The 13,290-nt window shown below is 50.0% G+C and overlaps 3 protein-coding genes across 4 annotated transcripts; 1 reads left to right on the top strand and 2 right to left on the bottom strand.

Annotated features, from left to right (window-relative positions):
- LOC114769423 (aldehyde dehydrogenase family 9 member A1-A) lies at positions 1–4,989 on the bottom strand. Its single transcript, XM_028962417.1, has 11 exons — positions 4,691–4,989; positions 3,538–3,683; positions 3,335–3,464; positions 3,125–3,259; positions 2,854–3,050; positions 2,638–2,778; positions 2,357–2,545; positions 1,046–1,133; positions 827–968; positions 638–750; positions 1–563 (listed from the first exon to the last, which is right to left on the bottom strand). The coding sequence occupies exons 1-11, from the start codon at positions 4,839–4,841 to the stop codon at positions 469–471; spliced, it is 1,527 nt and encodes a 508-aa protein (XP_028818250.1). The 5' UTR covers positions 4,842–4,989; the 3' UTR covers positions 1–468.
- A 739-nt stretch (positions 4,990–5,728) lies between these two features.
- tmco1 (transmembrane and coiled-coil domains 1) lies at positions 5,729–8,613 on the bottom strand. The gene is made up of 7 exons (XM_028962418.1): positions 8,410–8,613; positions 8,209–8,286; positions 6,909–6,968; positions 6,736–6,782; positions 6,582–6,649; positions 6,347–6,491; positions 5,729–6,249 (listed from the first exon to the last, which is right to left on the bottom strand). Exons 1-7 carry the CDS (start codon positions 8,477–8,479, stop codon positions 6,151–6,153), a joined length of 567 nt encoding a protein of 188 aa, XP_028818251.1. The 5' UTR covers positions 8,480–8,613; the 3' UTR covers positions 5,729–6,150.
- Positions 8,614–9,011: 398 nt separating this feature from the next.
- uck2a (uridine-cytidine kinase 2a) lies at positions 9,012–13,226 on the top strand. Of its 2 annotated transcripts, XR_003743201.1 has the most exons (8): positions 9,012–9,196; positions 10,372–10,531; positions 10,602–10,698; positions 10,779–10,921; positions 11,010–11,107; positions 11,181–11,229; positions 11,431–12,155; positions 12,294–13,226. XR_003743201.1 is itself a non-coding variant. In XM_028962139.1 (7 exons), the coding sequence occupies exons 1-7, from the start codon at positions 9,092–9,094 to the stop codon at positions 11,568–11,570; spliced, it is 792 nt and encodes a 263-aa protein (XP_028817972.1). In that variant the 5' UTR covers positions 9,012–9,091; the 3' UTR covers positions 11,571–13,226. The 2 variants fall into 2 exon arrangements, 1 of the variants encoding a protein (XP_028817972.1); XM_028962139.1 differs by having other exon boundaries at positions 11,431–13,226.
- Positions 13,227–13,290: the final 64 nt, after the last annotated feature.

The raw sequence follows: 13,290 nt of genomic DNA on the forward strand, positions 1-13,290 counted from the left end.
TGACGGGAAGATTGAAAAATCTTTATTAGTTTCACGACTGCAGTCCTGCGTTTATGCATTAAATTTTACATGACAACAGTAGACAATACAAGAGATACTTTACTACTGTTAGATTTAAAACTAATAACTAGATCATTTTAAAAATCCTTCAGCAGCCTGGTCTTCCGATTATAACGGGGAGACAGAGTGGACAAGGTCAGAAAACAAGAACCTCCTATTTCAGAAATCAGGCGGCTTCTAGTCATGCGCTTTTAAAACATGAAAAACAGTCAACAAGTTAAACTTTAAAAAAAATTTCAGCTGAGGGGACGTAACAGGAAACAGAGAAGCGCTGCACTACATTGTGTTAAATGGGAACATAGCTTGTAAGGCACAAGAGGAATATGCAGAACTGTTCCTTGGAACTTCTGAACAGACTCTGGAGCGTGAGGATTCGTCTGACACTGGACAGGAGGACAATGGGTGGCTTCAGAACAGGCTCTGAACGTCTCCCATCTCCACCACCACCGTCTTCAGCTGAGAGTAGTACTCGATGGTCACGTGTCCGTTCTCCCGGCCAAAGCCTGCGCCAAACACCACAGGATTATTACTCCACACTGTACATCAGCACCAAGTCCTTCTCCTCCGGGACACGTACCGGACATCTTGTAGCCTCCAAAGGGAACCTCCACTGGACTGACGTTGTAGTTGTTGATGAAGCAGGTTCCTGCTTCGAGGCTCGCTGCCACGCGGTGGGCGCGGGCCACGTCCCTGAGGGGACAAACGGCAGACATCGGTGAAGACCAGCGGCCCTCCCAGGAAAGAGGACAGAAAAGAGAACGGGTACCTGGTGAAGACCCCCGAGGCCAGGCCGAAGGTGGTGTTGTTGGCTCTCTGCAGCACCTCCTCTTCAGTGTCAAACGGCATGACGGACATGACCGGGCCGAAGATCTCCTCCTTCACACAGGTCATGTCATCCCTGCAGTTGTCTGGAGGAGCAATTAAGAGAAAAAAAATGAAATACTTCAGCAGAAAAATTTCAAAAATAAAATTTTAAGGAACTCACCCAGTACACAGGGTGACATGAAATAGCCCCCTTTCAGTTTTGGGTCACTGGGGACAAAAGGCTCTCCTCCACACAGCACCCTGGCCCCCTGAAATCACAGGTCATGTTTGTTTTAAAACACAGACTGTGTGACATTTCGGTTAAATGAGAAGTCAAAAACCGCGATTCAAATTCCTAGCGCCTTGGAACTAAAACACAAGTCTCTTTCCCCAGAGTTGTACCAGGGGCTCGCAAGGGATAGAAACATTTATACTGCTAAAATACACGAACGCAGCAGCGTTTGTGTCCCTGAGCAAGACACTGAACCCTGAGTGTCTCCAGGGGGGGACTGTCCCTGTAACTACTGATTGTAAGGCGCTCTGAATAAGGGCAGAGGCAGTAACCAATTGTTTCTTGCTCTCGACAGCACAGCCGTTGAACCCGTAATAAATATGGATTCGATTGGCTGGCGCTTGTTCACGTTTCAAAAGGTTCAACATTTAAATTTCAGCCTCAAGCAAAGCGACAGACCCACAATTTATAATGCAAAATACACAAATGAACTGAGCCTCTTTACTATACTTGTTATAGTTTTAAATATGATAGCAAGCTATAAAAAAAAATGTAAAATCACAATTAATATTGACAAATCACAGATAATCAATTTACGGTCCTACTAATTCTATTAAGTCACCACAGTCTATATATTGATCGATCAGGTTGCTGTAAGAGCATACTGATAAGCTGAGGTTCACTTTCGTATTACTGAATTAACAACTTTCATTATTTTACTAGTTGTGGATCTCTTTGTAATATTTTCAGGTATAAGCTCTGCTTGTGGCTGCAATTTGGACGGCAGCACCGGCACTTAACCAGCCACGAGTACCGGGCCCAACTTATAATACATCGAATTCGTGACCAAAGCTTTTGGCTGCGTTTGGAGATAATGGCTTGTTAAATTAATACCGCTGTTCCTACATTTACGGCATTCATCAGACGCCCTTATGCTGAGCGGCTTTAAACTAGTGACTGAGTGACTGAGACGGTCCCCCTGGAGACACTCAAGGTTAAGTGTCTTGCTCAGGGACACAATGGTGGTCAGCGGGGGTTTGAACCTGGATCTTCTGGTTCGTAGGAGAGCGTTACCCACTAGGCTACTACTACAAAAAAAAAAAAAAAAAAAAAGCACACTTTGCACGAGGTGTTGCAACACTTTGTTGTGAAATTTTTAACTAATCTTGCCATATATCGGTCCCCAAAGGAACTGCAACACCGACAGGATGAAAGCGTTAAAACGTGGAGGAACCAGGGTATGAAATATTGAACCAGTACCTGCTTCTGCGCCTCCTTGACGAAGCCCAGCACCTTGTCCAGTTGAGGCCGGCTGATCAGGGCTCCCATGCGGGTGTCCTCCAGCAAAGGGTCTCCGATGGGGATGGCCTTGGTCCTCTTCACCACCTCTTCCAGGAACTGTGGCAGGATGTCCCTCTGAACGTAGACCCGGGTTCCGTTACAGCAGACCTGTGCAGAGGTTTAGCGAAATGAATATTTCTGGGATCGAAACAACGTTCTGCAGAGCGTCCAAGTCCAGCAACCTTCTCAGCCGCACTCACCTGACCCTGGGTGAGAAAGTTCGCCATCAGCGCCCCCTTCACTGCGTTCTCCAGCTCACAGTCCTTGAAGATGATGAGAGGAGACTTGCCCCCCAGCTCCAGGGTCACCTGCTTCACACCTTTAGCTGACATCTCCATCACCTAGGGTTACGGAGCAGAACTTTAGAAATAAAAGCTTTTAACGCAAAAACCTTTCATTTTGTTCCTGAACTGCACCTTCTTCCCCGTGGGGACGCTGCCGGTGAAGGACACCTTGGCCACCATCGGGTGGTGGCACAGCAGAGATCCGGTCTCCGCCCCGCCCTGCACCACGTTGAAGAGCCCGTCCGGCACCCCGGCCTCCTTGTAGATCTCTGCCAGGATGACTATGGTTACCGGGGCCATGGGGGAGGGCTTGTAGACCATGGCGTTACCTGAGGTGAGAAGGTAAAAAAAAACTCGTGAGGAGCTGCTGGAGAACATACCCTGTACGGTGCAGAGCTCGTACCGCAGGCCAGAGCCGGGGCGGACTTCCAGGCAGCGATCTGGAAAGGGTAGTTCCAGGCGCCGATGCCCACACACACGCCCAGAGGCTCCCGCCGGGTGTAGGCGAAAGATCCTCCCGGCAGCTGGATGTGCTGACCTGGAGAAACGAGCGCGACGCTTTCGTGAAGACACGGCAAGAGGAGGTCACTTGGTGAGAAGAACACACGCCCACCTGACAGAGTCGGGGCGATGCCGGCGTAGTATTCGATGGTTTGCCAGGCGATGTCGATGTCCACCTCAGCCTCGGTGATGGACTTCCCATTGTTGACCACCTCGATTCGAGCAATCTGGTCCCTGCGCTCCTGTAACAGCGGCGAGACGAATGAGAGCGGGGACCGCACAAAACCGGGACCGAAGGAGCTGCCGGGCCCTTACCCTGATGATGCGCGCCGCCTCCAGCAGGACGCGTCCTCGCTCCATCCCGGACAGCCCGCGCCACTTCAGGTAGGCGGCGTGGGCGCTCCTGACGGCCTGGTCCACCTCCTCCGCCCCGCACGCCGGCAGGTCACAGAGGACCCGTCCTGAGGAGGGCACCGCGGTCACAACAAAGCGGCTACAGGGGCCCCCGACACGAGGAGTCCAGGAACTTTGGACTTACAACCAAATCAGGTTGGTTTTATGGGGTTTTATGACGCCCCAATGGTTTTAAAGGGCAGTAAATGATGTTTTGTTGAGCAAGGGTCGCCAGACAAAGGCTCGTTTAAGACGTTGAGGCGAAGCCTAACACACCATCTCCACAACGTTCCACATTATCATCTGCACCATATTTACGGTACATGTGCCCAACGGAACGATCACTATATAAAGGGCGGCGCGTTGATTAGTGCCAAGTTCGCCAGTTCACCAATCAGAGCGCTGGAACGAATCTGCATGTTGGCGTTGGCAGTGGGCGTGGTCTCTGACTGAGGAAGCTGTGCTGATTGGATATGCTGGTGGGACCAATGTGCACGGCGGCCCAGAAGGGCCAACACAGACGCAAAGAAAACGTTTAATAATGCACTGTGACATGTTCATGTAAGGTGGTGACCTAGCGCTTAAGGGAAGCGGCCCCGTAAATCAAAAGGTTGCCGGTTCGAATACCGAGCCGCCAAGGTGCCACTGAGCAAAGACCCGTCCCCACACACTGCTCCCCGGGCGCCTGTCATGGTGCCCACTGCTCACCAAGGGTGATGGTTAAATACAGAGGACACAGTTCGTTGAGTCACCGTGTGCTGTGCTGCAGTGTTTCACAATGACAATCACTCCACTTAGCAAATATTTTGTACAATATACAACATTTGATACATGAACTTCAACAGTGTGCAACTTCGTACGGACCCTTCTGGGCCACCGTAGACGCGTGTACATTTATTATTAATACTATAATCTTTATAATTAAATACCGAAACGCCTAAATATGATTATGAATCATAAGATAATCTAATAAACAGAAACAACGCATCGGGAGTTGTAAAGGCTGCAGCTGTACTGCATTACTGTCTGGAAACGACGAGGAGGAGGAGGATGATGATGAGGAAGAGGACGTTACCCGTCGCGGGTTCGTAGACGGGCTCCGAGTTCTTCGCGTCGCGGGACGGAACTCGGGCTCCGGCCCAGAAGTTCAGCGGCTGCGCCACCGCCAGCGACCCGGTGGTGGCGTGCTGGAACTCGGGCAGCTGCAGGAGGGGCTGCTGGGCCATCTTTCCGACTCTGGAACCGAAGCGCACGGCTTTTCCTTTACCGACCCGGTGCGAGCAGGAGGTCGGCGGGTTCGCGGCGCGGCTCCTTTTAACGGCGAGCGGTTGCGCAAGCGCGGCAGGCCGGACCTCGGGGGTCCGGAGACGCCTCGTCCCGCCTCCCGGCCTCGCTCGGCCCCTCCCACGTCCGCGATCGGCGCGACGGGAATGCGGGGTGCGGAGGTCAGGGGTCACACCCAGGGCCCGGCGCCTGTTGGAAAGCGAACATGCGTTCCGGTAAAACAAGAAAAACAGTGTACGTTCTGTGTACAAGACGATCCTTTATTAGTGTTACAATCACCAGGAAAGATCAGAAATAATGCTGTAAAGATCAACTTTTTGATCAAAAAGATAAAAAAAATGCTGTTAATATCGCAAAGTTTCATTATTTATTGATGACCTATCCAGTGGGGGACGATGGCTATAAATTAAATTGCATGGAGGACAAGATGAACGGAAATCTAAAGGTATGGCAGCGTTTTATATATATATATATATATATATATATATATATATATATATATATATATATATATATATATATAACGCTGTACACACACATATATATATAAAATACACACACACACACACACATTCCAGATCTGATTTGGAAGGAGCACTGCAGCTTTGCAGAATGCATGCTTGTTACATGCATTATTTTCTGCAAAACTTACAGATTTTACATCAGTCTGCAACTTGAATAAAATAAAAAGACTAGAAGAATTCAATGCAATGCCTGTAATCTGTGCAACTGTTGCTTTGTCTAACCTGCATTCTCCTCGTTCTCCCATGAGCTCGCATAGTTGGCCCAGAAAACTGCAATAAAACAGAAAACTCCCCTCGCGCTCAAATCCAGATTGGAGGATTTTTATTTTTTTTCCTTATTTCACACAGCTGCGCCCAAGTCACCCGTTGCTCCACAATTTCAAACACAACTACACAACACTAAAAACAGGAGCTACATATATTATTATATAAGATATGCATTTATAGATTAAATTAAACAAAATGGGGGACAATAGAGTAATAGCTGCCTCGTTTCCATCTTCTGGGGTGTTTTCAAAGCAGAAAGTCTTCTTGGTTTTAGAGAATTTTGCTAAAAGGAATTCAGATTTAATAACTACGGTTCTTGTCTACAGTTGATTAAATGAGGAAATTCTGCTTTGAAGAACCCCCCCACCCCGTTTTTCTTTATCCCGGTTCTCTGGACATCCAACGCTGGGCTGGAAGCATTCCGACCTGGTGGAGACGTGCTCAGACGTGCTCAGCACACCTAAGAAAACTTGGCAGCTTGAGGAGGGGGACCCAAAAATCCTCCGGCCTGTTTGGTGGCGGCCCGGGACGGAGCGAGTCCGAGCATCTTCTGAATGTTCTGGGAAGGAAGGACACGGTAAAAGCGCCGATTACGGTCTGCAGGAGGGACCTGGCCAGCACAGTGACTATCATACCATCGCTTCAGCGACATCTACCTGTCGAATGGACATGGTGCACAGAATGTAGAGGAAGATGAAGGAGCAGTCGGTGTAATCCTCGCCCAGCAAGTTACGGTGGGAGAGTCCTTGGATGTAGGACAAAGGGACGAACGGAAGCTTGGCCACTACTCTCCCGTCAAAACTGGAAAAGACGGCAGCAGGGGAATAACTTGTCAACATCAGAACGTGATGTTGAAGGACGAAAAAATAAAAAATAAAGGAGTGAACTTACATGGAATTAAACATTCCCATCAGAGCAGTGAAGCAGAAGCCAATAGCAAACATGGACTTCATGCGCACCTGCAACAAGGAACTCGGCTGGTCAGGAGACATGGATATTCTCACAAATGCATCTTACATTCAGAGACAGAAGAAACGCGTCCCACCATAGAAAGATCTCGGTTGTTGTTCTTTAACTTCTCTTCTTGCCGCTCTGTTGGAAGAATTGAAAATAATGGAACGTACAGGAAACTATTTTTCATATTTATTGCTTTAACACACAGCTAACTTCTGAAACTCGTTACATTTTACACAGATATCGTAAATTAACAGTAATTACCTATTTTTTTCTTCTGTTGACGTCCCGCTGACTCTGTGATGGTTTCCTTTTTCTTCTCCACTGAAAGGATCGGAATTAAAGTGAATTTACACAAAGTGACCACTAGGGCTGTAAACCTTCACTGTTCTCATGATTCGATTAGATTAGCGATGCCCCGACTATCAATGCATCCCATAAAACACTCGTTCACCCGGTTTGGAAGCTTCGATTCGCGCCAATGAGCAGAAAAATCCGTCGCCGTTCAATCCACGCTCATCCGGTCGACAGGTGAGCACAAACGGAACGCTGACAGTCATCCACTCATTGGAGCAAATGTGAAGCCGCTTTCAGACCGAACGAGACACGATCATGTACGTTTCTTCCTGAAAAGCGATTGTTGTTTTCGGGTTTTTTCTGCCGTGTTGTAGATCTCTGGACAGTCTGTGACTAAAAAGATTAGCTTTTCCTCCATCCCTTCTTCTTGTGTTTCAAAGGTGCAGATTCTACTGGTAGCGCAAAAATACGTAATGGCGCAAAGCGGTCAGAGTCAAACCAATTTTGACTTTGACCTCTAACCTGGAGCGGCGCGGAACTCAGATCAAATGTTTTAACGAGGTTTAACCAATGGCATTATGATATAATCGATTATGTCCTTCACTGCATCAACGCGGAGTAGTCCACGTCGCGATGCATCGACTATGAGATTAATTTCAACTCCCCTCTGGTGACCACCCCGCACCAAGCGTGTCGCTACTAAACGTACAGAGAAACTGTACTGGGATAATCGCAGCTGCGTTGCTGGTGCTCTGACTTGAGGATCTTCTGTATCGCAGTTGGGGAAACTTCTCCAACGTCGGCCTCTGCTTCACTCACAGAACTGCACTGGACATGTCATCTACGGGGTGGTAGTAGCCTAGCGGGTAACACACTTGCCTATGAACCAGAAGACCCAGGTCCCAAATCCCACTTACTAAGTAAATTGTAAACCCTAAGTGTCCCTGTAACTACTGATTGAAAGTCGCTCTGGATAAGGGCGTCTGATAAATTCTCTAAATGTAAATGTCTATTTTCATTTAACGAGTGGGGCCAAAGAAGCATGAATTCTTAACTGGAGGCCTGCTCCACCCCCCCAAGCCATAAAGCTCCCAGTGCAAACACGTATTCTGTTCCACTTCACAACATTAAGACAGAGCACAAAATACGGGCTGTCCAGTGTGTGGAGTTGCAACAACAACAACAAAAAGCCAGGGCAGAGCTGCGGATTTACATTGAACACGTCAAAAGCAGCGCGGCTGCATGCTCATGAGCGGATTAAACGCACATTTCTTGCTCTGTTTCTCCACCTCGGCCTTTAACCTCTTGTATTTGTCTGTTCGATACACCAACACCCAGGTAATACCTGCAGGGAGAAAAAAAACACACACACACAGAAGCATATTTCAGTGGGAAACGAAGGGAAGTACATAGGACAAACCAGATCGGCGTCAAAGAGAAGAGATTTCAGCGCGTTTTCAACACCCACCCTCGGCCAGCAACGCGGTGCACACCGATATAAACACGATGAGGATCGTGTCCGCGAACATAGTGCTCATCGCGCGGCGCGTTGGGGGCGAAAAGCAAAGCGAAGCCTCAAATTTAAATATAACACCGCGAAACAGAAGAAGCGTGGAGAGCGGAGTCAGCACATAACCCGGAAAAAACGCCTCCGCCTCTTCCTCTTCTCCTTCCTCGGCGCGGAGGACGGCCGGACGCCTGGCGACACCTGGCGGGCGCCGGGCGAACTGCGCCAAAAGTTCGCGTAAATGGTCCATTCGTTCGACATTACAACTCCCAATACGATTGAATGAAACGAGTCGTAAATGCGGACGAAGTCGAATTAATTCGTACATTCACGAAACCTGGCTGATAATTTATTGCCCACAAAGACCCTCATCTGTGCTTCTGAACCCATAATTCCAAATTAAAAAGTTAATAATAACATGGACGCGGTATGCCAAAGTAACAATAATGACTGCAATTAAATTGAAAGGGATGCGTTTCTCTGTCACAATTAAGTAGATAATAAACGTGGAACACTGCGCAGGAGGGGGGGTGGCTGTACGTGTGAGGTGATGACGGGAGGAAGAGGAGGAAGAGGAGGAGGAGGAGTTCGGTCCGGGTAAAAATCGGCTCCGGGCGGGCGGCCGGAGACGCTGACAGGCAGCATGGCAGGAGACAGCGAGACCAGGCTGGAGCACCGGGCCGACGGCGAGCAGGTCGCCCGGCAGCCCTTCCTCATCGGGGTGGCCGGCGGCACCGCCAGCGGAAAGGTCTTTATTTTTAACTCCCCGTCTCGCTGCGTGGGAAGGCGACCGCGTGGCGCCCGGCGTGGCGGAGCGACGCGTGGATTTTATTCCGACGACGGTCCGCCAAGAGATCCGCTCCGTCGGTATAAATGACGCCGTTAAACCGTGTGGTGGTGATGATGATGATGATGATGGTGGTATCTTTTGTTCTCGTCTTAGTTGCATTGTCGCTCGCCAGATTCCGTCAGACGTTCTAAAATTGTTCTCGCTGTTTACAACACAGAACCCGGGCCCGGAACCCGTTAAACGTTTTGCTGTTAGTAGTAATAATAATAATAATGATAATGATGGTGATAATAATAATAACAAAAGGAACGGGCCGACGGTCGCGCGCGCGGTGACGTACCGGCGTCGCGCGCCGCGGCCGCGAGTTCGGTGTCGCCTTTTGTTTGATTGTTTGTTTGTTTTGTCATTTTCCGTGTCTTTTTTTTTTATTGCCCACGTTCATCTCTGGCTCGTGTTCCGTTAACGTGTGCGGTTTGTCACGTGACTTCGCCAGAACAGGTGCTGTACCCTTCCTCCTCCTCCTCCTCCTCCTCCTGCTCGGAGGAGGAAGGTCTCTTGCTGTCCTGCTTGTTTTGAGGCCGTGAGACGTTCCTCCTGATAACCACGTTCGGTGTGACGTCAGCACGCCGAAGGACGCCGCTCCTGTTTATCCTACTTTTATATAGAAAACAGCGCGGGTCCCCGGCCGGGAGACTGTCGAGTCAGCAGGGCGCTCCGCTCCGGCTGCTTTGTGCAGCGTGGTGGACGGGCAGCTGATGTGTTTGACCCCAGCAACCCGGCCAGGGGGTCGGGGGTCCGGTAGTCCTGGTTCGGCCTGATCGCTTCCTGCTCCCTGACCTGACCTGTCCACGTCTATAGACGATAAAGCTCCGGGATGTAATAAAACTGGGCGGAAAGGACGTGCTGGTGGAATTTATTTCCTTCTCGCATTTCATCTCCCCGCTGAAGTCAATAAACGCCTAAAATCAAACAGGACTTTTTGTTGGGACGTAGATAATTTTTTATCTTCTTTCGACCTGTTGATGTCAGTGAAATGTCGGGTCAGCGTTTTTGCACGCGTGTTTCGAGTTATTTCGTAGACGCCTGCTGACCTCCCGCCCGGGGTCGTGACCTCTGCGCTGATCTCTCCTTAGTCGTCGGTTTGCGGGAAGATCATGGAGCTGCTGGGCCAGAACAAGATCGACCACCACCAGCGGCAGGTGGCCATCCTCAGCCAGGACAGCTTCTACCGCGTCCTCACGCCGGAGCAGAAGGCCAAGGCCCTGAAGGGCCAGTTCAACTTCGACCATCCAGGTAGTCCGGCCGCCCGCCTGTCACCCGCCTGTCACCCCGTCGCCTTCACCCCCTTCCCTCTGCACCCCAGATGCCTTCGACAACGAGCTGATCGTGAAAACCCTGACGGACATCGTGGACGGGAAGACCGTGCAGATCCCCGTGTACGACTTCGTCACCCACTCCAGGTGTGACGCGGGGGAGTCGGTGGCTTCCGTCCGGCGTCCAGGCCGACGTCCTGATGTCCTGCCGTGTGTGTGTTTCTCAGGAAGGAGGAGACGGTGGCGGTGTACCCTGCGGACGTGGTGCTGTTCGAAGGCATTCTGATGTTCTACTCGCAGGAGATCCGCGACCTGTTTCAGATGAAGCTGTTCGTGGACACCGACGCCGACACCCGTCTCTCCCGCCGAGGTGAAGGGTCAGCGGGCGCGGTCCTTTTCTCCCACGCGCCGGTGTTTGCTTTAATGACCTCACTGTGACTCGTGTGATTGGTTGCTAGTGCTGCGCGACATCAGCGAGCGAGGGAGGGACCTGGAGCAGGTCCTCAGCCAGTACATCAACTTTGTCAAGCCGGCCTTCGAGGAGTTCTGTCTGCCGGTAAGTTGCTGATCTAGAACACCCCCACCCTGTCCCTACGTCCCCACGGAACGTTCCTTTATCTCGCCCTCAGACCAAGAAGTATGCAGATGTGATCATTCCCCGGGGGGCGGATAATCTCGGTGAGTTCGCAGCATCTCCAGTCCCAGAGACACGATGTGGACCCTCCCGGGCCGGCAATGTTTGGTCTGGACCTTGCTGAAGGCCACAGCTGGGTTCTCAGGACCCGCCTGCTTGTTGCGTCTCCGAGTCGTCCTTGGTGAGTCTCCGTGTCCCTGTGCGGAATCTAAACACGTCTCTCCTCCGTCCTCCCCCCCCCCCAGTGGCCATAAACCTGATCGTGCAGCACATCCAGGACATTCTGAACGGCGGCCTGACCAAGCGGCAGGCCGGCTGCATCAACGGCTACGGCACGTCGCCCCGGCAGCGGCAGCCCTCGGAATCCAGCAGCCGGCCGCACTGACCCCGCCCTGCCCCGCCCTCTCCCGCGCCGGGACCCGACACTGAATACCACAGTCAGCAGAGGAAGTTCTGAAAGTGGCGACGGGCTCGGACGCGGCCTTTTGTCTTTGGACTGAGTTCCTGTTTTAGATTCTGATTATTTATATCTTCGTTCTTTTGGCCCTTTTATGCTTACAGGCGTGAATAAAGAAGCAGGCGGGCGTTTCTGGACCCCGGCGTCCCACGCGGGCGGTGCTAGCGGGGCTTTTTTTTTTTTTTTGTTGTTTTTTTTTTACGGCTTGACTGGGGATCGGGGTCAGAATTATTCTTTTTCTCTCTTTTTAGTTACTCAGGGAACAGTATTTGGTCCAAATTGCCCTTTTTTTTTTATTTTGCCAACCACCTCACTGCTGCTCTCCTGCGGAGGTCGTACGGAAGGTCATTTTCTTTTTTCGGTCAACTCGTGCCCCTGTTGTCTGTCCGAGTCTCTAATCTGAGGACCGCGAAAAGAGGCTGTTTATTTTATTCAATTTTACTATCAGCACCATTTTGTGAACAGACATGTGGGTTTTGCTCTCCGTTCCCGCTGGAGTGATGAAATTAAAAGGTACGATGGGCCTCACAGTATTATGTTGCCAGATTAATGAAAGTATAAATGTATGTTTAATTTTGACACATTTCACCAGGGCAAACTTCACCTTGACCGCAGTGAAATAAAACTTTTTTTTTTCTTTTTGTTGAAAAGCCTCGCGTCACCAAAGAATCTCAGTATTCTGAGTCCTGTGTGTCTCCATAAGGCCGACCTTTGGTGACCCCTCCCGCTCAGGACCAGGACCGCCTCAGATAAACACGTTCATGAGGCTGAAGTGAACCATGTGTTACTGCTGTACGTAAAACTGCTCCGATTTTATGCAATACCTTCCACACTTGAACACCGATGCACACAGGATTCTGCTGGGAGAGAAGTGTTTACACCGCAATTTGCTCAAATCGTGAGCTTCTCCCCGGCTCCGTTTCTGGAAGGAAGTCCTCATGATGCCGGCGATCATGGGGATGCTGCACAAGACTCAGTCTGCCTTACTCAGCCCGACTGAACACACACTTTCTCACGCTGAACTGTGCACCGGTAACTAAGCTTCTGGGGTCTTCTTTTTACTGACTAGTATTTCCTTAAAGTCTGCGGGTTTTGCGGTGACGCTCCGTCACGCTGCAGCCTTGTGGGAACGCTGTACTGTACACAAGTGTGTGTGTGTAAATGTGTGGACAATTTTGATTTAAGGCCGGTGCAGAATGTTGCTTCGCTCACTGTATGGCTGTAGCAAGCGACATGTTCATTTCTGACTACAGTGCGGTGATTTTTGCATTTTTATTCCCCCCCTGGATGTATTAAAACTGCAATATGTTCGTGTACTGTATGTCGGTGGGGCCTTTCACCTGAATTTCAGCCAGAGGGTATACTTGACTATGAATTAACAATGCTGACACCTCAACTTTTTATCCATTAGTAGCACCTGAACACTAGACCAGTGGTATTACGAATAAACAATGATTCCAGCTTCATTTCAGTCACTAGAATTGATTAAATTACATACCTGTATTATAAATGTACATGTATACACAAATGCAACACGAAAGACGCCACATTCTAATAAAGTTTTTTTTATACTATGCATCCCCACCCTGTCGGGCCTGGATTTGTTTTTGTGCTCGGCGCGCCTGTGATCCCTCCGCCGCGGCAGGTG

The sequence above is a fragment of the Denticeps clupeoides genome, chromosome 19, assembly GCF_900700375.1.
Source record: "Denticeps clupeoides chromosome 19, fDenClu1.1, whole genome shotgun sequence".
Lineage (NCBI taxonomy): Eukaryota > Metazoa > Chordata > Actinopteri > Clupeiformes > Denticipitidae > Denticeps > Denticeps clupeoides.

Excerpts from the sequence above, each read along its gene's own strand:
- LOC114769423 (XM_028962417.1), bottom strand. The coding sequence starts at position 4,841 with ATGGCCCAGCAGCCCCTCCTGCAGCTGCCCGAGTTCCAGCACGCCACC. Across the intron at positions 1,134-2,356 it reads TCAAGGAGGCGCAGAAGCAG|GGGGCCAGGGTGCTGTGTGG; the intron begins GTACTGGTTCAA and ends CTGTGATTTCAG. Across the intron at positions 751-826 it reads GCCTCGGGGGTCTTCACCAG|GGACGTGGCCCGCGCCCACC; the intron begins GTACCCGTTCTC and ends TTGTCCCCTCAG.
- uck2a (XM_028962139.1), top strand. The coding sequence starts at position 9,092 with ATGGCAGGAGACAGCGAGACCAGGCTGGAGCACCGGGCCGACGGCGAG. Across the intron at positions 10,532-10,601 it reads GTTCAACTTCGACCATCCAG|ATGCCTTCGACAACGAGCTG; the intron begins GTAGTCCGGCCG and ends TCTGCACCCCAG. Across the intron at positions 10,699-10,778 it reads GACTTCGTCACCCACTCCAG|GAAGGAGGAGACGGTGGCGG; the intron begins GTGTGACGCGGG and ends TGTGTTTCTCAG.
- tmco1 (XM_028962418.1), bottom strand. The coding sequence starts at position 8,479 with ATGAGCACTATGTTCGCGGACACGATCCTCATCGTGTTTATATCGGTG. Across the intron at positions 6,969-8,208 it reads GGAGAAACAGAGCAAGAAAT|TGGAGAAGAAAAAGGAAACC; the intron begins GTGCGTTTAATC and ends CGATCCTTTCAG. Across the intron at positions 6,650-6,735 it reads ACAACCGAGATCTTTCTATG|GTGCGCATGAAGTCCATGTT; the intron begins GTGGGACGCGTT and ends TCCTTGTTGCAG.